Source organism: Urtica dioica, chromosome 7 (genome assembly GCF_054948205.1).
Source record: "Urtica dioica subsp. dioica isolate 48M chromosome 7, U.dioica_male_clone48M_v1_H2, whole genome shotgun sequence".
In the NCBI taxonomy this organism is placed as follows: domain Eukaryota; kingdom Viridiplantae; phylum Streptophyta; class Magnoliopsida; order Rosales; family Urticaceae; genus Urtica; species Urtica dioica.
The window spans coordinates 39,413,442-39,438,721 of NC_142762.1; the positions used below are offsets into that span (position 1 = coordinate 39,413,442).

At 37.2% G+C, this 25,280-nt stretch overlaps 6 protein-coding genes across 6 annotated transcripts; 3 read left to right on the plus strand and 3 right to left on the minus strand.

Moving 5' to 3' along the window:
* Positions 1 to 949: 949 nt before the first annotated feature.
* Positions 950 to 1,931, plus strand: LOC149391456 (uncharacterized). The gene is made up of 2 exons (XM_089621246.1): positions 950 to 1,338; positions 1,429 to 1,931. Exons 1-2 carry the CDS (start codon positions 1,117 to 1,119, stop codon positions 1,825 to 1,827), a joined length of 621 nt encoding a protein of 206 aa, XP_089477372.1. The 5' UTR covers positions 950 to 1,116; the 3' UTR covers positions 1,828 to 1,931.
* Positions 1,932 to 3,626: 1,695 nt separating this feature from the next.
* On the minus strand, positions 3,627 to 7,419 carry LOC149391457 (carbon catabolite repressor protein 4 homolog 1-like). Its single transcript, XM_089619996.1, has 11 exons — positions 7,268 to 7,419; positions 6,485 to 6,953; positions 6,305 to 6,391; positions 5,840 to 5,923; positions 5,692 to 5,769; positions 5,523 to 5,594; positions 5,375 to 5,428; positions 4,986 to 5,074; positions 4,556 to 4,664; positions 4,246 to 4,384; positions 3,627 to 4,158 (listed from the first exon to the last, which is right to left on the minus strand). Exons 1-11 carry the CDS (start codon positions 7,417 to 7,419, stop codon positions 3,983 to 3,985), a joined length of 1,509 nt encoding a protein of 502 aa, XP_089476122.1. The 3' UTR covers positions 3,627 to 3,982.
* Positions 7,420 to 7,975: 556 nt separating this feature from the next.
* LOC149391458 (synaptonemal complex protein 1-like) lies at positions 7,976 to 14,693 on the minus strand. The gene is made up of 19 exons (XM_089621149.1): positions 14,501 to 14,693; positions 14,351 to 14,400; positions 13,918 to 14,125; positions 13,683 to 13,808; positions 13,355 to 13,453; positions 11,456 to 12,132; positions 11,125 to 11,373; positions 10,928 to 11,056; positions 10,780 to 10,848; positions 10,598 to 10,708; positions 10,179 to 10,286; positions 9,994 to 10,104; positions 9,754 to 9,840; positions 9,561 to 9,650; positions 9,370 to 9,477; positions 9,123 to 9,212; positions 8,948 to 9,010; positions 8,305 to 8,418; positions 7,976 to 8,226 (listed from the first exon to the last, which is right to left on the minus strand). Exons 1-18 carry the CDS (start codon positions 14,658 to 14,660, stop codon positions 8,308 to 8,310), a joined length of 2,646 nt encoding a protein of 881 aa, XP_089477275.1. The 5' UTR covers positions 14,661 to 14,693; the 3' UTR covers positions 7,976 to 8,226; positions 8,305 to 8,307.
* A 1,872-nt stretch (positions 14,694 to 16,565) lies between these two features.
* On the plus strand, positions 16,566 to 20,042 carry LOC149391459 (Mitochondrial substrate carrier family protein). The gene is made up of 4 exons (XM_089620883.1): positions 16,566 to 17,275; positions 17,358 to 17,661; positions 18,158 to 18,625; positions 19,607 to 20,042. The coding sequence occupies exons 1-4, from the start codon at positions 16,857 to 16,859 to the stop codon at positions 19,673 to 19,675; spliced, it is 1,260 nt and encodes a 419-aa protein (XP_089477009.1). The 5' UTR covers positions 16,566 to 16,856; the 3' UTR covers positions 19,676 to 20,042.
* Positions 20,043 to 20,489: 447 nt separating this feature from the next.
* On the plus strand, positions 20,490 to 23,922 carry LOC149391460 (uncharacterized). The gene is made up of 8 exons (XM_089620164.1): positions 20,490 to 20,951; positions 21,025 to 21,165; positions 21,310 to 21,537; positions 21,666 to 21,873; positions 22,065 to 22,201; positions 22,626 to 22,706; positions 23,215 to 23,281; positions 23,375 to 23,922. The coding sequence occupies exons 1-8, from the start codon at positions 20,674 to 20,676 to the stop codon at positions 23,672 to 23,674; spliced, it is 1,440 nt and encodes a 479-aa protein (XP_089476290.1). The 5' UTR covers positions 20,490 to 20,673; the 3' UTR covers positions 23,675 to 23,922.
* LOC149391461 (Trm112p-like protein) lies at positions 23,873 to 24,560 on the minus strand. Its single transcript, XM_089620165.1, has one exon. It carries the CDS (start codon positions 24,487 to 24,489, stop codon positions 24,121 to 24,123), a length of 369 nt encoding a protein of 122 aa, XP_089476291.1. The 5' UTR covers positions 24,490 to 24,560; the 3' UTR covers positions 23,873 to 24,120.
* Positions 24,561 to 25,280: the final 720 nt, after the last annotated feature.

Consider the following 25,280-nt stretch of genomic DNA (forward strand, 5'->3'; position numbering starts at 1 on the left):
AACTTATTTAACTTAAAGATTGATATTTCAAAACGTTTACTAAGAAAATACAGTTTTCATACACATTATTTTTTTTTACGTAAGGGTATACAATGAGGACAATAAATTAGAAAATTAGTAATGTCAAATTTTGTTGCATAAATATAAATGATAAATAATGTAAACGTCAATTATGATATCGACAACTATGCCACATCCACTATTTAAGTCAAAATTGTTTATCAACAAAATTTTGTTTTCGAACAACAGGTCGAAGACTCTAAGGCTTTATTTCACTTTCAAAATTATCATGAAAAAAAAAATCATGACATACTTGTCATTAAATACAGTTTTTTCATGATATTTGTCATAAAAGTAGAATAAAGCCTTCTTAATAGATAATTGAAAAGATCTTCCAATTAATCATATTCTTATAATAATCTCTAAAAATTAGATACCAACAAATATATTATCGGAGATACCCGTCATTTCACTCCATGAACTATACTATAGCCAATTAGTTGATTTAATAATTAGAGCATTTGGCTTGGCTTATTCCACATAGAACGGTCGAATTTGAACAAGAAATAATGTGTCCACATTAAGGCGTTAGTCATGTGTAGTTGGGGTAGCTTTGGTTGCATCAAGATCAGGTGTGTGTGAGTGAGTATGCTCTCTCTTCTCTACAGTACTTGGTATATATAGTTATAGCCGTATTAATATCAATTTAAAGCATACATGTATACATATTGGGAAATAGTGCAAAGTAGGAGTTGGTTAGAATTTCACATCCTAGGGGACTAGCTTTTATTGCCGGCCCTTGGAGCTGCGTTACAATTTACAAATATATATAGCTAATTAATTCATCATCTGCCAACTTGGCAGCCAAGTCATCGCTTCACATTATACAGTACACAATGTATATGTATATATAATATAAATATCTTTTTTTTTCCATTTTATTTTTTGTTATAGATTCTTTCTCTCACAGCAGTTATTATCCAAAATCTCTCTCTCTCTCTCTGCCTATATAACCAACCTAACCTTTCTTTCAACTCTTGAGATCCTAATACAACTGTTTAATTTTCTTCAGAATTCTGCTCATAGAGATCACATAGAGTTGAGAGACGAAATAGCATGGTGTCTCTTCAATCCCCGAATCAGCGGACATCGATGATCCTAGAGTCGGAGAACTCGATACCGGCGCAGAAAAGGAAGGCTTTGGAAGGGTCACAAGCCCTAGCCTCCGATCATCATCAGAAGCGACCAAAAGCTGAATTCCAAAACTTCATGGCTGACATCGAGCTTCACCTCGAGACCCCACTTCCCTCCGAGTGGCAACGCTGCCTCGATATTCAGGTACTTACACACACACGTGTGACATGACATGCATCGATGTACATACATCACCATGATAATGACATCACGTACATCTCTCTTGTGTCTCAGTCTGGGAAAATACACTTCTACAACACCAAGACTCACGCGAGGACTTCGACGGACCCGAGAAAGACGAACACAACTCTCGACGGCGGCGACGATCAGAACTGTTCGAGCCTGGACTTGGAGCTGAACCTCACAAGCTCGAGTAACAATGGCGGCGGCGGAGGCCGTACGAGTGGTGGTTTGTTTTCGGTAGAGAGGAAAGCAGAGAATAATTCTCCTCCGGCGGCGGCGCCGTGGCTGGCGGCGGAGGTGGAACGCCGGCAGGAAATGGTGGCGACGGTGTGCATGCGGTGCCACATGTTGGTGATGCTCTGCCGATCCTCGCCGGCGTGCCCTAACTGCAAGTTTGTCCACTCGCCGGATAAACCCCCTTCCACTTCCTTCGTTCAAGTCAAATTCTAGAGAGAAAAAGTATTATAAAAAAAATAAACAAAAGGGGTTCTTAACTATTATTATTAATATATGGGATTGATTAAGTTTAGAAATATGGTCTTTTTTTTTCTTCTTCTTCTCATCTCATCTCATCTCATGTTATTAGATTTTTTTTTTTTTTTTTTGCCTTGACAAGAAAGCAAAGAATTTTGCTTTGTGGGGCCATTAGACGTGGTTAAGTTCAGCTTATATTATAGTTTTTTCTATGGCCTCCCTCTATTAAGAAACAAAGGAATTAAAGCTAGAGATTAACTCAACTTATTATAATATATATAATATTGATTTTATGCCAATAATGTAAATATGAAGGTGCTATATATATATATATATATATATATATATATATATATATATATATATATATATATATATATATATTATGAAGTTTGATATTGTGGATGTTGTTAATGGGTGTTCAATGAATGTGAATGTGTCTATTGCAGTTCCTAGAAGACGGATACATAATTAATATTGTTGGCGCTTGATGTTCTAATTTCTCGGTAGTGGTTAAATGCGTATCAAGCTACTCTTTTTTAAAACAATTAATATGTCATTTATTATCGTCATTATTTGAGTTAGGATGAGTTGATAAACAACCTGAATTATTGTGGTCTATTCCGGAGAAGCCAAATAAATATATATTGAAGCAGAAGCAGGTAAGACAATCCAAATAAATAAGAGATTGAAAGACAATCTGGCGCCACTTTTTTTTTTACTCTCATAGATATGTATAGTAAATGCTACGGTAACATTTATAAAAACTATAATAAACAAGGAGCAAGGTGATCGTTTTTTTTTTTTTTTAATAAATTTCCTACCAAAAAATGCAAGTTTTAAATCTGAAAATGAAAAGAAAAAAGCTAACAAAAAGAGCACTCCAACCAACATAGAGCCGAAGTAAATATAATAAATTTCCCACCGGTTGGCCTTGCCATTAATTAGCTTTACGAAGTGTTGTTGTACACTTCAACCTCACTAACTGCCCGATTTGGTTTCAACGCGTGACCTCATTTTTATTTATGGGGACTTATCTTATTATTACTGAATTATCATCATTGGCATATTGATACGTTTCCCTGCTCCTAATCCCAAGGGAAGCAAAAAAAAAAAATCAATAAATAAATAAATAGGATACATAAATTTTTCATGCAGTACCAGGTTTTAGATTATATAGATGCTCTTTTTACGTGCTCTTCATACAGTGAGAAGAAAGAACAGTGCATGAAATATATAGATGTGATTGATATAATATCAATGAAAACTAGATCGAGAGGATCTATAATCTAGTCAGCATGTGAGCTGATCATTAATGCATTCCGAGTGTTCTTATATATATATATATATATATATATATATATATATATATATATATATATCTTTTTTTTTAATTTTTTTTTTTTTATGATAATCATGTGTTATACTTATATGACAGTGATGTATAGCTAATAGGCAAACCTTGACGATATTGTCGTCATCAACGTTTTTATTAGTGGTTTAAAAACATTGTTCTGGTTGACGTTATGGCTCATGAGACCTTAAAGGCCCAACTAATATGGTTGATCAAGAACAGTGTTCCATGCTTATCCTCTATCTCTCTTCAGCTTTTCAATATTTCTGAAGAAAATCGATCACAAAATAACCCAAGTAGTCGTAATCCGACACGAGTTATTTATGCATCAGACCCGATAGAGATTGGATTTTGCGGAAGCTCGGTTCTCGATCAAATCTTACATAGAAACAAACCTCGAAAAAGGAGGAAGAAGAAAGAAGAAAAAAAAACCCAACTTAAAGAAAACAGTCAACTTTATATTCTGTAGCTCCCTAACAAAATCACAACAATGTAAATATAATAATGAATCACAACTATGATAAAACTAAGTAGATCATGTTATTTTATTCACATCACTTTGAAGAAGTTCATCTTGCTTCTATATATTTACCGGAAAGTGAAACGGTATATACAGTTACAATTAGTCAATGGGACAGTTTCCGATTTCTGTAGTGGACATCGCATCAATGTCCAAATATGCCCCGGGAGCCAGTGATGGCCTTTATGTTTTTAAAACTTTGAATTATTTGGTGTTTTAATCGGGAAAAAAGAAAAAGAAAAGATAAAATAAAAAAGTTACCGCCGAGTAGATTCGGATGCAGAGGACTGGGCCGAACAAGGAGGTTGGTTTAGTATTCTAAATCCCCCCATAAGGGCAATATGATCGGACGGCCAATAAGGTGACGGAAGACCAGGACGAAGGCTTTCATGATCGAGAAGGTCAAGTAGATAGTCAACCCTCAGATTGTTCTCTGCAGAGGAAACAAAGATCAGATTCTCGAAAAAAAACAAGTCTAGTCATGCTTAAGAGAGGTGTATAAAAAAAAGAAGCCTAAAACCTGTATAGAAGATGTAATCGAGAGTTCCCGAAGATCTTGCAGCCATGTATGTGAATATAGGCTCGTTCGTTTCGGTACTTATCTTCCTCAGCCCTTCCTCATCGCTGACTGGAACAGGGAATGAAGCATATGCACTTGCCTGAAAATAAAATTTAATAAAAAAGATGGATCGAGAAAAAATAGAAACGAATTTACCAGAAACAGTAGAGCTGTATAGCTCATTTAACACCAAAACATGCTTTTTCTTTGACTAATTTTGAGTACATGGCTATGCATTTGAATCACTCGATAAGAACATTGGATTTCTTACCAGAGGCAATGAATGATGAAGATTGAGATGATTAACTATTCCTAAAGGATCTTGTTGCGCGTTATAATTTGGATTACATTTTCCTGTAACTATGTATGCATGAGGATCACTGCAGATCAACACAAAAGAATGTCAACACAATGTTTATCTTGCCCAATGAAAAAAGAATAACGAGGATCGTTGGGTGTGATGACAAATCGAGCTCTAGATGAAAATATTCTTACGACTAGAATGGGAAAATCTACTCTAAATCAATAGAATATCTTGTTTTTTTTTTTTTTTGTTAAGAGGCTGGTTTCATCATTTTTCTCCAACTAAAGGAAAAACATATGCATATGCAATACACAACCATAATGTTATGTTAGTCGATTGAATTATATTGTTTGAGATACTATCAAGAATACTATGAGCTTTGAAATAAGGAAAATACCTTGTCGGGCGAGAGTTGAAATCACCGCAAATCAATATAGGAATCTCAGGATCAAACTTCTCCATGAGTTCATTAACAAGGCTGACAACCTTGGGTCGCAAGAAATTGCAAATCTTTCATCAATATGTATCCAGTGGCGGAGCCAGAATTTGAAGTCAAGGGGGCGTGGCGTATATGATAAAAAAAAATTAAAAATTGAGGAGTGCGTAAGAATCTTTTTTCAGGGGGGCAAGTATGAAAAATCATATAATCTTGGGCTAAAAATGTATATAAAATATTAAGGTAAAAAATCAATTTTTAAAAGTTCAGGAGAGGATATTCCCCCTGGTCCCCACCTGCCTCCCCCCTTGGATTTATTCATTAGATTAAAATAAAATAATAAAATGTACCTGAAATAATTTGATAACAGGAAACTCCGAATCTGCAGAAATGTGGGTGTTTACCTGTTTGTTCAAACACTGTGTCAGTCAGTCTTTCGCGAATAAATAAAATCGTTGTAATACTACAGTGAAATGAAACGAGAAATGAATATATCACCACACAAATTCGGGCGTGACTGCTATCTATGTTGTCCAGAGTTTCTAAAACAACGACAAGTGCAATATTGTCCTGAAAACAAAACAAGGGAATACACACAAACTCAACAAAGAATCGCCAACACTTTTTGACGAGTAAACGCTGATACTCAACAACGATTATCGAATACCTTGCACAAACGGCGGCTAGTTTCATCATTGTGCCCTAATGCTCGAAGATATTGCATCGTAATCTTGTCAAACTCGAGCTACATGAAGAGACTTGATTATACCTCTGGCCAAAGATGTATTCTCTGACACCAACATTGCTTTCCTCACCTCGTGTTTGATAACCTCGTAGAATAGATTGCTTCGGTAAAATGTCGCACAGCCATCACTTACAAGCCCGTGAGCCATATAATCCTGCACCGCGTTTTCACGAGATTGGCATTAACGGACTGAGAGCGGAAAGACTAAAACCAATGAGGGAAAATTTTCTTATTATCAAAGCTATATCTTTTATTTTTATTTTTATCAAAGGTTGATACAATCATCAGAAGGAAAATTAGGGAAAAAAAAATCCACAAAAAAAAAAAAAAACAAATATAAAGATTTCATAAAATTCTCAAGAATGATGTTTTCAATCTGTAAAATATGCCGTGCCAGATCAAGAATCATTTTTGCATCTAATCTCCAAAAGATCTCAATTATTTCAATCTTAATAATAAAAAAAAACCTGGCTCTTTTTAATTTAGGGACCAAACTATGGTAGACAGTCGAATTCGGATCCTGGTTTAACATTACCTTTGATGGTTTCTTCTTGTACAGAACTGAGTAGCCACAATTAGTCAGCTCGGGTTCGAAAAAGTCTTCAAAGTGATCGCTCTGTACCTGCCCAAACGTGACTGGTACAAAGTAAGCTAGAGGATCGACCAGCAACAAATCATAAATTCATTTTAAAAAAAAATTGGACTTCCAATGTACCTCTTGAAGACAAAGTATATCGGCATTGTACCCAAGGATTTCACTGAGCAGCAATTCACGCCGGTATTCCCAAACGCGGGCCCATTTTGGGCAGAAGCCGTATCTCCTACCGCCGCCGAGCCTAGTGTAAAGATCCGCCAAGACATTATAGGTCAGCACGCTGAAAGTGGGGCCCGCAGCTCCGGCCCCGAAATTCGAACTGCTCGGAGAGCATTTGATCACGCGACGAGGCTGAGAGACCGGAGGAGTGATCACACGGTTTGTGGTTACGACGCTTGCTTCGGACAAGTGAGTGCTCGACGAAGGATCCACAGCAACACAGACCAGGCTGAGAGTGGACCCCAAATCGTCCAGTGTCGGGACATAAGATTTCAGATTCCCAACGCCGATCGATTCGTTATCTTCTTCGGCGCTGTCGGAATAGTCGATTCCGTACCGCGAGGGAGGGAATTTTATATGATTTCGGAGCCTGTATTTTATTTAAGAGTGTAATAAGCATTTGGCTCTCATGTTCTACCCTAATGCACAACATAATCCCAAATTACTAAGATTAGCCGTTAAATATCTTGTAGATTTTCAGAGAACCAGTTGCTTTGAGCTATACAAGAATAGAATCGTGGCGATAGTTCTCCATATTCTGAGATCATTAATTGAGAAAGTAAAAGAGAATTCATGAAGTTGGAAGCCGATTCTATATTGTCACGAACAGAGATCTAAATCTTTAGGTGACCTCTTGTATTCGAGGATTGAAATGAAACAAGGAAACAAGGGAGAGAAAATTACCAGGAAAAGCTGAAAGTGGGTTCGGGGACGGAAAGAGAAGCAAGTTTGTGGACGAAGACATGGGGATTGATTTCGATTCCAACGACAGGAGTGTCGGAAGACAAAGTCACGCCCAATTTGCATCTGAAGCTCTCGGATTCTTCAACACTCATTTCTCCAGAGTCGTTTCGCGAAAGAAACAACAGGGAAATGTTTTGGACTTGTTCTTAGGTTGGAGAAGAGGTCTAGTTGTTTAATGGATTATACATTTGTGTTGTGTGGTGGTGTTGTTCTTTTGCCGCTCTTTTTTGACCATGTACAAGGAGGTTTTCGTATTATAACAGAAAAGGAAAAAGGGAATAGAAAAGAAAGGGAAAAAAAATGAATTGTCGAGGAAATAAATAAACAAATTTATGGCAGTAATCATTTTTTTTTTTTGGTCTTGTGGGCGAATAACATCAAAGTCTCGTTCTTATCTATTCTAGTGCTATGAACGTTACAATAGAATAAGAAAAAGGTATATAACAACATAATAGAATATGTCGTATATAGTAGTGCATTATTATACATACTTTCTTCTTTTTCTTTTGTTTAACTATGTTTTCTTCTTATCTAAATTGTTTGTCGACCTTTCCGAGTTGACCTGCTTTATTGTTGATGTTCTTTTTCGTTGTATTTTCCTTTTGCATTGGACATCCATATATATAACCTTTCTTTTTTTTATCGAAATATATATAACCTTTCTATTTGCAAATTTCCAAGTTACGGCACTACCTAATACCATTCTCGCTTCTTTTACATGATTATGGCAACGTCATTTCAATTCCCATTTCCACAAGCAAAGCAATATCCACTCTTATGTACATATTATTTATGGACAAAACATCTATAGAAAGTTGGAAACCCCTCAGCGGGTCAATGGATTCAGTTCTTGCGTGAGAAAGAAGCCAGCCCTCAAGTTTAGCTATGGCGAGACGTTCCTATCATCAGAAAAGTAGAAATCATTTTGTGCAATAATACCAGGCATAGATGAGCTTGGTAATCGTATTGGAATATACCTCTTAGTCAAAAGCATAAGGATCGTCTGCGTATGGGTCAAGAGATCCTTCTCTAAACAAATCGCCTATGTTTGAAGGATGTGGATGAGCACCGTCCTTAACTCCCTGCTTAAACTGCAGTGCACAATACATGCCAATACAAAATTCATTTAATTGTATAATAATAATAAAAACTGTATGTGAGGCCTGAGAGTTTAAACAAGGTCGTTAATTGAAATACTTATTTTCACTCCATACTTTCTATAGCTCACATGACTTGCTAATTTCCCCTTGTTTATATTCTAGCAACATAAATACATAAGAGCTATACAGCAAGCATTTAGTTCTACCATCACAATGGAAACTACATCAATAATTTTGGTTACTATACTAAGCATGTACCTAAAAACGAAGAAGCGTGTAAATAATTGCTATAGCTTTCAGGTCCGGAAAAACTAAAAAACGTGGCAAACTTTTACATAACTCAAGTGGAAATCAAGTTTTGAAAAATCTAGAATATTTGCTTATTCGATTGTCTGATGATTATTCAGAATCATGACATCCTGGTCTCATTGATTGGGAAAACAGATCTTAGAAGGTTATCATGGTATTTGACATGATGATACATATATGAATGGCCTTGACAGAAAATAGCGAGAAATACCTTGACCAAAGACCTTGGGGTGTTTGCTTTTGGTGTATTAGTCTTCTTGTGCTTTCTCGGATCCTGCTTGCCCATAATAAATGAAGGTGATGTCAACCACATAATGGTATTTAGATCAGTATCTAAACTCTATTTCTGCTCATGAAAAGCGTATGCAAGTAAATAGGGAACACACCTCAAACATAACAGTACTCTTTGTTCTCTTTCGTTTTGTAATTGTTCTCCCACCGTTGGAAGTTTCTACTTCATATTCATGGCGAGTAACCTGAATTACCATGAAGTAAGTCTTTCAGGTAGGATCATAAAGAGCTCCATTGCATACTATTTGCAGCTACATTAGCCTCTTTCATTTTTATTTGTCCGAATTTTTGAACTACAATTTATGCATTCTCTGTGGGAATACTCAAAACAGAAAATTTAACCTTCTTATGATGCTTTGGTATGCTCAACACACTTCCCGTGCTAGCATTCTCAACTTTCTTTAGCAACTTTGAAACCGGAGTTTGAGATGCTCTCACGAAAGGTGAATCCTGTGAAAGATACAGAATAGCAAATACTAAGAGCAAATTAATATGAAGTTCAATTGACATATAGTGTTACTTTTTATCTTTACCTTCTCATCATCCTGTTTCCTTATGAGAGTATGTTGACTTCTCTTGGGACCAGAAGGATTTCTGATATGCCTTGACGAAACAGAGTAATCCTGCAATTCGTGGGAATTTGACATTATCCATGATATATATGCAGAGAGAGAGAGAGAGAGAGATAGATAGATAGAGAGAGAGCACAAATATTAAAATGCAAACCTTCTTTGAATTAACTTCTTGGTCTTCTTGTAGCTTATCACCCATCACCTTCCACTGCAATTGCAATAATGCCCTCTGCTGGTCCTCCTGTAATGATTATTCAAATGAATAAAAAGCAGAAATCAACGATTTTTATCCTTTTCGTTTGAAGGGCATATATATATATATATATATATATATATATATATATATGTGTGTGTGTGTGTGTCTGTGTGTGTGTGTGTGTGTGTGTGTACTTACTTTGGTCTTCTGAAGATCCAGTTCATCTTGAAGCTTTCTACACTCATCTTCAAGCTGACACTTTAAAGCTTGAATCTGGGCCTCATGGTCGGTTTTCAGTGATGTTATTTTCTATAATCAAGAAATAGCTTGTTAGAATATTAGTGAACTCTCTTATAACAAAAAAGAAACTTAACTTGATGTACCTGTTTCGTTGCCTCCTCATTTTGAAGTTGTGAACGTTTTAGTTCTTCACTGTGCTTGTCTTTAAGGTTCATTTCTTTCCTATCATAATCCTGCTGAATATGGCTTACCTAGACATTCAGATGAAATTCAAATAAGAGCCCGAATGAATGTGTCGGCTAAACGAAGAATATATGAAAGCACATTAGTATCGAATCATTTAAGACTTTCTGCGAAGTTCCCAACTTATATTATGTGCAAACTTTATGATTGACCTAAGGAACAACAATGAATGAACTCGATTCATATTTCAAACAGTTTAACATGCATCAAATGCAGGAATAGATTTTTTAAGTACAAGGAAGAGCTTTCAGAATAAGATGCATACAAGTGGGTTGAATAATTGACATATAAAATCTAATGTCAAGTGGGTGAGGCTTACCAAAGCAGCATGTTCCTCCTGTACACGGACCAAGTACTGCTTTGATTGTTCTTTGCATTCTGTAATCTTTTGGCCATTTTTTGTTTCCATTTCCTCAATAATTGTTCTTGCCTACATATTCAAGAAAATGAGAAATATCATTTGGGACTGTGAATGTTAGAGAGGGGTGATGACTGACAAACCTTTTCCTTTTCCATGTTGACAATCTCCAGCTTCTCTGCCTCGTACTTATTCCGGATGTCATTAATTGCCTGATGAAAGTTATTATTCAGTAACAGAAGTAGTTGAGCATATTTCAGGTAAACCTTTTAAATTAGTAGGAAATAACACCTGATCATTCCTCTGAGACAACTCTTTCAAATGCCTTGATAGTTCTAGCTGCTTACTTTCTAGCATCATATCAAATTCCTTTGTAGCTTCTGCAAGCCGACTTTCAGCAGCAGTCAACAATACCTGATTCTGCAATGACACACAAACCTTCTAAGACACAAGATATTACAAGGGTGGCATAATGTATATTCCTGAACCTCTTTCATTTTTTCCTCCAGCTTCGTCTCTTGTTCCTTAGATTGAAGAATCAGTTCGTCCTTTTCCACTAACGAATTGCGAAGCTGTTCAACTTGTTTTTCCATCTCGTCTATCTGTACGTCACGTTTCTCTCCCTCTTTTTTCAGAGTATCTATTTCTTCAACTTTTCTCTTGATCTCATCTTGAAAATTTGCTGTGTTGTTCTCATTATCGGTTTCCAACTCCGATATCTTCAACAGTAGATCTTGCTGTAATACATTGAGAAAACAGTTTCAATAGAGACTTTCGAATGATAAAAGTAAAATATGTTGGTTGATAAAACTTGCAAACCATTTTGGTGTTTGATGATCTTGAACTTTCGGAAAGAGCATCAATTTGAAATTGTAATTTGGCAACTAGCTTCTCTGCTTCGATCTTCTTTGACATCTGAATCTCTGCTTCAGACTCCAGCCCCTGGATCCTTTCGCTGGCTGTCTGTCTTTCCTCTGAAAGTTGTGCCGTGATAGAGTCCTGAGATCTCTGAAGTTCAGTCAGCTTATTATTTAACTCCTCACAAGTCAATTGTAACGCATCCTTCTCTGATGTTACATGTAAGAATTTATCATGGAGTTGATCATACTCCCTTCTGGCTTGCTTGCTAGCAAGATCCTTCTCCTGATGGGTTAACTTGAAACAGTACTCATAGAGGGAGTTTAACTGATCAAATTTATCCAAGAACTCCAAATTTTGTTTGTCCACTTCAGCCAACAGAGAGCCCAATGCGTGAAGAAGAGTCTCTAACTTGTTTATCTCAAGCAGGGATGTATCTAATCTTCTGGAAATATCATCCTTTAGCGTCTGAACATCACTCTTTTCTCTTTCCAGATTCTCCTTAATGGCTTCAAGTTTATCAATATGATCTCCTTTCATTTGCAACTCAAGTGTCAGCTCGCTCAATTTAGAGTTCAAACTTTCTGCGGTCAAGTTACTAGCTGCTACAGCAGACTCAAAGTTCTTTATCATGGCATCTGCATGAAATAACAAACAAGGTCGCATAAAAATTCATATGTATGAGTTTGAAATTTCATTTGACCAAATTAACAAATGATTACTACAGTTTCTAGATCTGAAATTCACATAAACATGTGTCAGAACAAAGGTGTCCTCTGATAATACTACTGTCTCATAGTTACTAACAATAGCTGTCTTTCTGAATTGATATTCAGGTCAAATTTGGACAGAAAAAAAGGTCTACTGTGAAACATACCGAGTGAGATTAGCAGTCATTGACCCACTAAGAAAGCCAGCCATTTAAGGAAAACTAACAGATTGAGACAACATACAAGCATCTGAGGCATATTGATGAACATGTACATTGCAATTACAAGAATTTTATATCTGTTAGTACTTAATAGCACTATCAGGAAATTCTTATATGAAGTCCTGTAAAAAGTGCCATTATAACTCGCAGGACTATCACTTTTTCCAAATACCAGATTTCACCGGTCAAAATCCAGAAGTGAAGTTCTGTCTATCAGCTCTTGATACAGATAAATTAACAAAACATGAAATCACTTCACCGTATCAAGTTCCGGTAGATCTTCAAATATTTATTTCTAATTTTTTTAATTTGTAGTTTCACCTGGGAGGCTACCTTTTTCCAATGCATCAAATTGATTATCTCTTTACACACATATCGAGGCACTCAACAAGGCCATATGCCAAAATCAACCCCTGGATCATAGTAATAATTGAAGACACTGTCGTGCTGTGAAGGAGTATGATTCTATAGAGGAATGAAACCACTATATATGAAAGTTTATGTTATGTAGACAAAAAAATGTGCACTACGTCTAGCCATATAGTTTGCAAGTAGCAACCCTGTAAATTTTGAACTACTTTCCCACCAAAGACCGTGTAAACATTGAAGCACCATGTCATGTGCAGTAATAAATTTAATTTATACTTGTATGCAATGAACCATTTCCAGAAGGGAACTGAAGATCAGGAGAAAAGCTTACAACTCGGTGGAATCCATGCTGGTGCAACTATTTTTACCAAGCATATTGGTGTGTGTAGAAATTTCAGAATCAAGAAATATACTATATACACAGAAAAACTGCAACCTAAAAAAATGTTTTGGTTAAGTTTTTTCTATAGTTAAGAACCTAAAATAATTTTTTTTCAAAAAGAACAACACACTATGTGCACAGTTAGCAAGAAAACAAACAATAACAAAAAAAGATTAACCTTTTTCCTCTACGAGAATAGCTGTTCTGCACTTTTCGTCTAGGTGAATCCTTTCTCTTTCTTCTTTCTCAAGTTTAACTTCTTCCACCTCCTTTTCACCTGCAATTAAAAATTGCATCATGTTTTCAATGTTAGATTTATTATTCAAAAGTAAATTATACCAGAATCAGCCATTTAGTCAGAATATGCAATCTTCTGACTTGGAAACAGAGATATGTTCAATTTAGCTTGCCTAAACAGCATAGATGCAGGGCACATCTATCAATCGAAAACAATACGGACCTTTTTTTAGATAAAACAATTTGTACTTGATAAAGATAAAACTCACGCTTTCTGACAGTTTCTGCAGCGGATTTTAATTTCAGTGACAGATCATTTATCTGTTGATTTAAATGATCGAGAGCTGTATCAGCGGCTGATAGTTTGCCATAAAAAAACTCCTTGTCTTTTTTAGCTGTTAAAAAGGAGGAACAAAAGTTAAGCTCCCCTTGCGCTTCTCTTTTCGAATTGAACTATAACTGTAATGATTGAAACATAAGAAGAGTTTGCCGACTAATCTTTACCAGCATGAACCTGATTGGCCAACTGCTGTAAAGTTTCAGTTAGCTGATCGCATAGTGCCTTCGTAGATGAAAATTTTGATTCCGAACCATTCCATAGCTTCTTATCTTCTTTCAGCTTCACCTTGAGCTTGGCGTTCTCATTAAATGCATTTTGCAACTTTTCTTCCAAGTCACGGATATACTCCACAGCTTTCTTCGCCTTATTGTTCTGCAATAATTATATGCTTAATATATTGAGCTCACAACTAATTTTTTGTTTACAGATATGGAATCTGGTTGATGAAAGCGTACCGAATCCTAATGATCCGATACTGGTGATAAAAAAATATGACGATTAAACAGAAATATAGAATCAGGCGCTTTAGCTAAAATCTAGGTTAAAATCAAGATCGGTTTCCAAAAACACACAGACACGAAGGCCAGAGAGAGATACCGCCATTTCCAGATCAGCCTTCACAGAAGCTTGCTCTTTCACCAATTTTTCTAACAATAAAAGATTCGACAGCACAATGTCACAAAACGTCCAATTTTCCAGAGAAAAACTACAAAACTACCAGTAAGTTCCCAATTAAGAAATAAAAACCTGCGGTGAGCTTCAAATTCGCGAAGCTTCCTAAGGACGTTGAATCCGATGAAGGACGCGGAGAGAAAGCGAATGTCTTTCCGTTACCGCCGGAGACCGACGCCGACAGCGACTTCAGACGATCCAAGCTCTTCATGCTTGGAAACCCTAGCTTTTGCATTTTCGAAGTCGGAAAATCTATCGCGCAGAAAAAGAGAACGGACTCTCTCTCCGAAACTCCAATATCGTTCGAGTATCGTAGAGTACAGGAGAGCTTAAAACTGATTTGGCGCCAAGTTTACGGGGTATTTATAGGAGAGAATTTTCGCAATACGGACACGATGACATGTGAAATCTAAAAAGAAAATTAATGTCAGATATCAAAACTAAATTTATTTTTTTCGTTTTCTTTAAAGTTATTATTACTTTCTCTAAATTTTTCGTTATCATTATAGGTGCTTTAGTAAAATAGCGAATTTAAATTAACAATTTAAAAATAACCAAGATTTGTCTAAAATTAGTGAAATAACGATAAACATGTATTAAGTATCAAATCTTCTTTGAACATCCGATAATTATTTTTTAAAGTAATAAATATTTAAGTTATGTCAATCACGACTACTAAAAGTGGCTATTGGAAAGAAGTAGAAGTGTCAGTTCCAATAAAGTGTCTTCCAAATGCTTATTCGAAGTGGCACTTTTGTTAGATAATTTGATGTCTTCTATTGTTTAACGAAAGTGAAATTTCCGTTAGACTTAATGGAAATTAGCATTTTCGTTAATTTTCATTAAGTAATTAAAAAAAATAAAAAATCAAATTCAAATGGTAAATGAAAAGGTACTAAATTGTTAAAATTTTAAAAATAGGTAATTATATAATCTTAAAAAAATATTACAACAAGATCATGAGTAAAACTATATAATAAAATTTTTATCAATCTAATGATAGAATATAAATTATATAAATGTAATTATATAATAAAAATTAATAAATTTTTTATCAATCTAATGATAGAATATAAATTATATAAACGTAATTATATAATAAAAATTATATACTTAACTATATGATACAAATTACATAAACTAAACTATATAAAATATATATATATATACACACACTTAAGTATATACTTATATCAAGAGATTGTTGTAGAGAATGTGTAGAGAAATTTTGTAGAGACAGTGTTGTGATTATTAAAAATGAAATCAAAATTGGTCTATTTATAGCGTTGAATTTTCGAAATGGATGAAAGTATAAAAGTTTAATAAACTTTGGGTTCAAAGGGTAATAAACGGTAACATTTTTGCAACCATAATATCAGACTAACGGAAATAACATTTTTTCTTCGTCAGCCAAAGCATCCGCAACTTGCACGTGCCAACGGAATTTTTTTTGGTATTTTCGTGCCACACAAAACTCGACATTTCCGTGAGGCAGAAGATGACGCGCGGAAGAGCTTCCTTCCGATAACTGTCGTTCCGAAGCCCACCATAAACGACGTCTGACTTTCAACTATAATTTTGCTTTCTAAAAGTTATCATTTGTCATGGTAAAAAATATTTTTTGAAAACGTATATTTATTTTAATCGTTTAAAATTAATCAAATAGTTAATTTTAACTATCTAGCTTGGTTAATTTTAGTCGATCAATAATCAATTAACCAAGGCTAATCTAGATTTTAAGACTTTATTAATTAAAAAATAATACAATATATTATATATCAAAATAAGTTATTTACGAATTTAAAACTAATTCTATTACTTAGTAATTAGTTCAGATAAAATAGAACTAAAAGTATTAACTTCTAAAATAAATTTAAATACTAATAAATTAAATTCAAATTTTCTAATTTAGTTCAATTAATTTTGATTAATCCAATTAATCAATTTTAGTTAAACGGTTAACCTCCAATCTTAATTTTTGGTTAAAAATTAACTTAACGTCATATATAATTTATCCCTATTTGTGTTTTTTTTTTGAAATTATACCTTATTGATAATTTATAATTGAAAACGGATTCTTCCATACCAAACGCACCTTTTGTTTAATCCAAAAATGAACGTCAAAACAAACTGACCCGTTACTCCAGTGTACCCGCAAGAACGCTGCGAACAGATGGGTAGTGACAGTGAAGGGCAAAAAGGAGAACTAATTTTCGAGTGCCAAACTCAACCGACTCGAGTGAGTCGAGGAGCGAGGTAGCTCAAATGCAATATCCATGTCTGCCCATGGAAGCTCAACCAGATTTGGCATTGTTTAACGATATCCAACCAATACCTCTGAGCAACACTAGAATCGCAATCCCCAATCCTAAATAGGAGATTTTCATTAATTTCGACCGACGCTCCAAGCGAAACAAATTAAAGAAAAAATATGCGGAACTCGGAGCTCTCTTGCTTTGGCTCTTCGCTCTCTCCGAACTCGGGGCTATATCTTAGCGGCGGGTTGTTTCTGGATCCGGCGCTATCGAACTCCCTTCTCCGGTGGATTTCCCCGGCGGAGAAGTGCTCGGACTCGCCTGGGGTTTTCGGCTCTCCTTCATCGTCTTCGTGCGTGTGTCGATTGAAGGCGGTCAGAGGTAAGCCCGGCTTTCTGTCCGTGAGCTTGAGTGGCGACGGAATTGTTAGGGAAACGACGAAGAGGTGTCTGGTTCAGAACGAGAATGGGTTCGAGGGTTCCGAGGAATCCATTGCCGACGAGACGGAGACGAAGAAGAAGAAAGTTCGTCCTGGAACCGCCGTGAACACCACCAAGCATCTGTGGGCCGGCGCCGTGGCCGCCATGGTTTCCAGGTCTGTTTGGCTCTATTCTTTGAATGTGAGCTTACCATTAATCGATAGATAGTCTGTGAAAGCGAATTTGAGGGTGAAACAGGACTTTTGTGGCTCCACTGGAGAGGCTGAAGCTGGAGTACATAGTCCGGGGCGAGCAGAGGCATTTGATAGAGGTGGTGAGGAACATCGCGGCCTCTCAAGGGCTCAAAGGATTTTGGAAGGGCAACATGGTCAACATTCTTCGCACCGCTCCGTTCAAAGCCGTTAACTTTTACGCTTACGATACGTATAGAAAGCAGTTTCTTAGATTCTCCGGGAACGAAGAGACCACGAATTTCGAGAGATTCATTGCCGGTGCCGCGGCTGGGATCACCGCCACCGTTCTTTGCTTGCCGCTCGACACAGTACGTTCATCCTAAGGATCATTTTTTTACAAGAAAACCATTATAGTCTATTTCAAATTTCTAGTAGTTCATGTATATAAATATCGGGGTAGTATGAGTTGTTGCAAGGATCAACTTAAAAGAACTTTTAAGTATTTCATAGGTATGAAAATTGTCGTAATTGTATAAGAGTTTCTACATATTGTGTCATAGATCCAGTTCCATATGCAATAAGGGTTTGGTGTCTGAAAATATTATATCATTTGCAACAAATCCTTTACAAGGAAACATGCTTTGCTTATGTACTAAAATTTATATCATCTGAAAAAAGTTTTAGAAAATACCTTGTAGACGGGTACAAATTCCCTCAATCTGAAGTAATTTGTTTCTCATTGATCTTTTTCTTCCGTGATGTCACTTTTTGGCAGGGTTAGTACCCGCTCAAAATATAAAATACCAAAAACAATATTAATATGTATTTTCTTTCTATTCTATACTGATATGCTGTATCATTCAGATTCGGACCAAGTTGGTGGCCCCCGGAGGAGAAGCTCTCGGGGGAGTTATCGGTGCATTCAGCCACATGATCCAAACGGAAGGATTTTTTTCCCTTTACAAGGGGTTGGTTCCGTCGATATTAAGCATGGCTCCTTCTGGAGCGGTTTTCTACGGCGTGTATGATATACTGAAATCAGCGTATCTTCATTCCCCCAAAGGAAGGAAAAGAACTCACGACATGAGCGAAAAGGGCCGAGTACTGAATGCCTTTGACCAGCTGGAGTTGGGACCGTTCAGAACGTTGCTCTATGGCGCCATCGCCGGCGCTTGCGCCGAAGCCGCTACGTACCCGTTCGAGGTTGTGAGGAGACGGCTTCAACTGCAAGTTCAGGCGACTCGACTCAGTACTTTAGCAACGTGTGTGAAGATTGTTGAGCAAGGAGGAATTCCAGCTCTCTATGCAGGACTTATTCCCAGCTTGCTTCAGGTATACACACACACACACACACACACACACACTAACAAACCCATTTTTTTTAATTACTGCGGTAAGACCCGGCTGAAATCCACGAGGCCCTGTCATTATCGACTAGGAGGCTCGAGAATCGTCCCAAGAATCGCCCTTAACACTAGCCCAACACACCCACGTATATATATTTATATTTATAAACTAGCATATCTTGAGATGGGAGATATGCGTCATATTGATTGACGAGGCTCGAGTGTTAGTAGTATTGTAATTGGAAAGAAGTAGTTGGATGAACTATTTAGCATTAATAAGAGAACGGTGAAGTAAAAGGATAGACTAATGTTGAGTTAGATCTTGATAATTTCCTTACGGAGAGAACAAGCCTTCTCAAAAGCTTGTAACTATCTTGTATTTTCTATTTCCCCACAAATGAATTGCAGAGGTTTGGGATGAACAAGAGAACATTGAAGTAGAAAGATAGGCAAATGTTGGGTATGGTGAGAACAAGCTTTTCTTGTACTTCCGATTTCATTTACCAAGGAATTACAAACGTTTGTATCAAGAGACATGCTTGATGTGCCTAAAGATTATCAGGATCCAAGATGATAATCTTACAATGTTACTCACTTGATGTGTTGCCACGCTGGGTATAGTTTTAGATTACCTGGGTCCAAGATGATAATTTTTATAATGGCACGTGGGGTTGTACATAGATGGGAAATAATAAGTTATTCTGAAAATGTAGATGGGATGGTTGTGGCGTTGTTTAAATATATCTTAATATAACCTGGCTCCACTTCACAGTCAGTGTATATTGATGTCGAGGAAGTGCAGATTATAGAATTCAATCCATCTCTTTTATTAGCGTCCCGGTTGCAGATTTGACTGTTTATCAAGATGGCACTTCTGCTGTGACATAGATTTTTACCATGATTGATCAACTCTTTGCTTGCTGCTAAATATTCTGAGAGTCAAATTTTATGTTCCTAATTTTGTCAGGTTCTTCCTTCGGCTGCGATAAGTTATTTCGTGTATGAATTTATGAAGATTGTTCTAAAGGTGGAATAAGAGAGCGGTAAATCAATCCTCGACAAGATTGTACAGCAAATGGAAGAGCGGAACTCAGAAGGGTAGGATTGTAGTGATGCCACATTTTTCAGTTTTAAGGGTAGGCAAATTCGATCCTTGGGCTCCCATTCATGATGTTCTCAGACTCAGACTCAACTCATACGCAGACTCGAGCCTTATTTTGCACTCCTTGTCTTTCCGCATCTATTTGCTAGAGAATTGTATACTTCTTGAATCAAGGGACATATATCTTTGAAAATTTGAAACACAGAGCTTTTTAAGAATTGTCTATTTCTAATTCTTGTAATAGACAGTCCTTTAAAACCTCTTCAAAATTCTTTAACTTGATACATGTCACACTTCTGTTCGAGGGATTTTATCAATTGATGCAATTCAAACATGTTAGGTTCATATTGTCCCATAAATGGATAAAAGTCTTTTGCAAATAATGACCAACTAACCACAATAGTTGGCTGATTGATTGCTCTGTAGTCTGTGCATAACATTCATTTTTAGTCGGCGTAAATCTCCGCATGGTGCAATAATATAACGGTGAGAGTCTGACAGACATTAATGTGGTGTTAAACGCAAACGTACTATCTAATCCAACAGTTAAAAAAAAAAAGAGTAGAGTATTTCGAAGTTGATGCTTCAATTCTTTACGCACTGAATATTGGTAATCTGGTCACACGAACGCTTTCTATTTTGGGTATGGGCATATTAGATAGGAAAAAAGCACGTCAGCAGAGCACTAATTAAATATAATTAAACGATCCACGTATCTAGAACCCACTTGCGTCTCTTCCTACGAGACGTCTACAAAGTAGCGCGCTCTTTCGTTCTCTCTCTCTCTCTCTCCATTGCTTTCAAAACTGAGTTGGACACGAATATTTCTTCACATATCTCTATTTTAAAATATTTTATTTTGCTGCGAAATCTGTCTCTCTTTCTTCCTGTTTGAATAATCTGACGAGCTAACCCTAGAAAAAACGCCGGCCATGTCGCCGTCGAGCTTCGCCGGCGATGAAGAAATCGGCGCAGATCGTCGCGGCGACTTGCCAGAGGATGGCGAGCCTTCCTGCAGATCCGACGATCGATCTCCTTTCTCCGCGCAGTGCGCTTCTGCGTCGACGACATTGAAGGACTCGGAGAAGCTCCGGAGGATTGTGACAGCTTTGGCAAAGGGCTTCGCGATTGGTGCTGGCCTCAAAGGCGGTCTCGCTCTCTTCTCCATCCTCGCTCGGTTGCGCCGAAGAATGGCATTGGCCTCGCCGAGGTGAATTGAGATGAAGTAACATTTCTTCGAGTCGTTATGTCGAATTCTGGTGATAACTTGTGTTTGATTCCAGAGCGAAAGGAGTGATCACGAACACTGAGGCAGTTATAACGGCCTTGAAGGAGACGCTGCGATACGGACTGTTTCTCGGTACTTTTGCAGGCACATTCGCGTCTGTGGATGAGATAATTGCTTCTTTGGGAGGTTACCGTAGGCATGTTCCTTTTCGCCCTTCTACTTGTTTACATTTCTCTGCCTGAATTTCAACGAAATTATGAACTACGTTTAGGCTAGAACAGTAAATGAATAGTGTCAAATTCAATTGTTAAGGCCTGTCAGTGTTTCTCTTCTAGCTCAGGACAGGGAAATGGCGAGCTTTGTTGGCAGGGGCTATAGCTGGACCCTCGATGCTTCTCACCGGGCTCGAAACACAGCACACGAGTCTCGCTATATACATACTTATGCGCGCCGCGGTCTTGGCGTCACGGTGCGGAATTAAAAGCAAGCGTTACGGGAGGATTTGCAAGCCGCTCACCTGGGCCCACGGCGACATTTTCCTCATGTGTCTCTCTTCTTCCCAAATTCTGTATGTAAACCTCATTCGTACTTGTACAGAATTTTCAATTAGACTCGTTAGCTGTATGAGTTATTTGTCTCTTACCTTTGGAGTTCTACAAGTTAACTGAGTCGAGGAGAGAGAATTTGATTGCCCAGGTCGGCCTACTTACTGAAGCCGGAGAGCTTGCCTGCGTCGTACAAATCATTTCTCAATACGCACGGTGCGAAGGACGTTGCTATCATTCAAGCTGTGAAAGATATTGCAACTGGTATGCCATTCACTGATTTGGAGGCGGTAGAAAACTTTTACAAATCTGTCGGTGTAGACATGAAGTTAGACCCGAATATGAAAGTTCCCTGCCCGGTACGCGATCCCCAACCAATACGATGTTACGTTTCCAAGAACATAAATGGGTTTGCACTTGTTTATTTATTCTAGTGTTTGATGAAAATGACATTAGAAAGAGGCTTTGCTAATCTGTTTTCTCACTGTTATTCAATTGTGCTTATGTCATGGCCATTTCAATTTTTTAATGTTGTGAAACTCTGATGCAGGTTATACATGGAAACCAGTCGTGCGAAGGGCATATTGCTTCTTTTCTTATTCAATCCTATAAGAGAGCACTACCAGTATACCTTCCAGTATATCTGATTCCCGCACTAATAGTTCATCGTCAAGACCTTTTGAAAAAGTAAATGGTTTGATTTTCTTTCTTTTTTTTTTTTCATTTTTCTTTGCATCAGAATATATTTGTTTGGTCTACTCAGTCCTTGTAAATGTCTTTTTTTTTAAAAAGCAGTATAATTTGTGACTTTTTGTTTCATCAATAATTTTGTGGACTTAAATAGAAGTAATATCTGTGACTTGGTGTGAGTGTGACTTCAGTTATGCATACTCGTATATCAATCTTATCATTTGATTTGATTTTTTATTTTTTTTTAAGTAAGAGGGAATGGTATATCTTTCCATCACGAAATTTGTTCGACTAGAACATAAAAAAGGAAGAAGTACAAGTGATTGATATTTGTCACTGAATAAGTCTTTCCTAATTGCTTGTCCCTTTCACATGCTTTGCTAGTACGTCATCTAATAGACACCATGTTAACCACTTGCAGGCCCTGCACGATTGTAGGAAAGGGACTTTTTGGCACAGCAAGATCAAGTTTGTTTCTTTCCGCCTATTGTTCGTCAGCCTGGTTAGTGTCCACATTTCTTATGTCCCAAATTGTGACTTATCTGGTTCTCTGTTATGCTATAAGAAAGAATTGCATGTTACTGTTTTTCATGACTTCTGATGAGAATCAGGTACATCATTTTCTATAGTTAATTAATGTGTGGCATACCTTTTTTTTTTTCTCTCACTGCAAGATTCATGTTTCAAACAATCTGCAACTGCTGAAAAATTATGTTTTCTTTCCACTTGTGAAAAAATATGTTTTCTTTCTACTGGCAAAAAATGTAATCTTTGTAGCTTATCGGGCACTAGTTATGGTACTATCTCAGTGCCAATGAACTTGGCGTGTGAAATGACTAAAACAGGATGTCGGAAACTATCTTCACTGGCTCTCTTGGACCACAAACACTAGAATAGTTCCTGTACCCAAACTCTTGCTCGAAATTTATTCGAGCAAATTCTGAAACACGTCATAGTGAAGAATGAAATCTGACATATATCTTACGGAATGATCTTTAATTGAACCGCAGGATGTGGACATGCTTTCTCTTCAGGATTTTCAGGAGATGTAACGTTCCAATGGTGGCAATTGGGACGGTAATGAAATCCCCTCACAAACACCTTGTTTTCATGACCCAATTCATAATAATCAAATGAAAAGTCGATAATGTTGTTGAGATGGTGATACAGTTTCCAACTGGGCTAGCGTTGCTGATCGAGAAGAAAAGCAGGCGAATGGAGATCTCACTGTACTGCTTTGCGAGAGCCATCGAGAGCTTCTTCACTTGCTTGGCGGATAATGGGTACTTGCCACAATCGAGGAAGTTGAAGCGAGCGGACGTGGTGGTGTTCAGCTTATCGACTGCCATCATAATGCACTGCTATGCTCAGGAGAGAGAAGTTTTCCGATCAAAATACTTGAACGTCCTTGACTGGGTCTTTGGCGTTCCACCTCCGCCATGTGAAACCCCACGCCGCAAACATGTTTAGGGGCAAAGCCGACCCTGTGTGGGACGCCTAAACCTCGATACTTCACATACATAACAACCATTGATTTATAGGTTCGAGTTGACGACTACAACGTAGTGATTCTTTGTAATAATGTTGCAATACAGTTGATCATATTGTAGACAGTTCAAGTGATTATTTTTTTTCCAGCTATAATATTAATTAATAAACCTTTACTGATACCTTAAATCTTCCATTCTATTGCGAGAGATTTTAGTTCAATACATTCAGTTCGTGTGCAAGTATTGGAAGCCATCAACAACCTTTCCAATTGGCTCATCGCTAGTCATATAGCAAATTGATCAGCAGCAATAAAGCGATTGTAACACAATAAAAGCAAGCAAGCAAGCAAGCAATTCATTGGTTCCAAAGGAGAACCATTTACAGATAGAAGTGAAGCGAATTGTGTGGTAGTAATAGAGAGTAGACTAGACCTCGTCCTCGTGGAGGAGCATGTTGGGGATGCCCTTGGTGACGGGGAAGCGGCGAGCGGTCTCGGGGCAGAGGAGAGCGCCTTCCTCGAGGTGGAGCTGGAGGAGCGCGTGGTGGAAGCGGCGGAGGAAGTCGTCGGAGTCCAGCATGGCGGCGTCGGCCTCGGCGGGGAGGTCGGAGTAGCCCAGGGCAAGCGAGGCTTCGGCGAGGGCGCCCCATTCGATCTTCGCGAACATGCTTCTCAGGAAGTCGGCGTTCATCTCCACCTCCTTCTCCACCACTTTCTCCGCCTCGATCCGCAGCGGAAACCCCTTCGTCACCCCCTTTATGTTCGACGAAAGCATGTTGTGCGTCAGAAGCCTCATCTCTCTCTCTCTCTCTCTTCTTTGCCCTAGCCACCAGACTTCGTCCCTGTTGAAAGTCGGCCGAATCGAGTTAAATACCCCAACTTACAAGAAACTAACCCCCGAACGCTCTTTGTTAAAAACGACACTAATAGGGGAAACGACAAATGTTCGAAAATAAAAGTGTACCTCTCTTTTTAGCTTTTTTTTTTTTTTTTTTTTTTTTTTTTACATATATTGAGTCGAGCCGGAACTTCCAATTTTAAAAGTGAATTGTACCGTGTGAAGTGTATATGACAAGACACTTTCCAACAACTTTAGCTGGAAGTGACTTTGATTTAGAGAGTTTGGGTCAATGGTAATATTGTGTTGGTTGTTGGGTCTTTCCATTTGAAACTCGAAAACGTGAGATAAAGTAAAAAATTTGAAAAAAATGAAAATAATAGAGAGAGCGAATAACAAAGCTAAAAATTCTTTATATATTTGGAAGTATTGAAAATCAAGTTTCTCTTTATTTTTCTCAATTAAAAAATATATTAGATTCTCATTTTTGTCCCTCGTAGTTTTCGGATTCCAAACGGATCCTAAAAGCTTTATGATTTTTTTTTTATATATATTTGAAATCCGAAAAAATAAGAGGGAAGAAAAATGAAATATCGCCTACTTCTTTAGTTTTAAAGGAAAATAGTAAAAACAAAAAAAACGTAATTAAGTAAATTTCATTTTCTTACAAAAACTTGAGCGGTATATAAAATTCATATAAATTTTTACATGTGGGGTTATGTTTCTATATGTTTTTTCTTCAATCTACT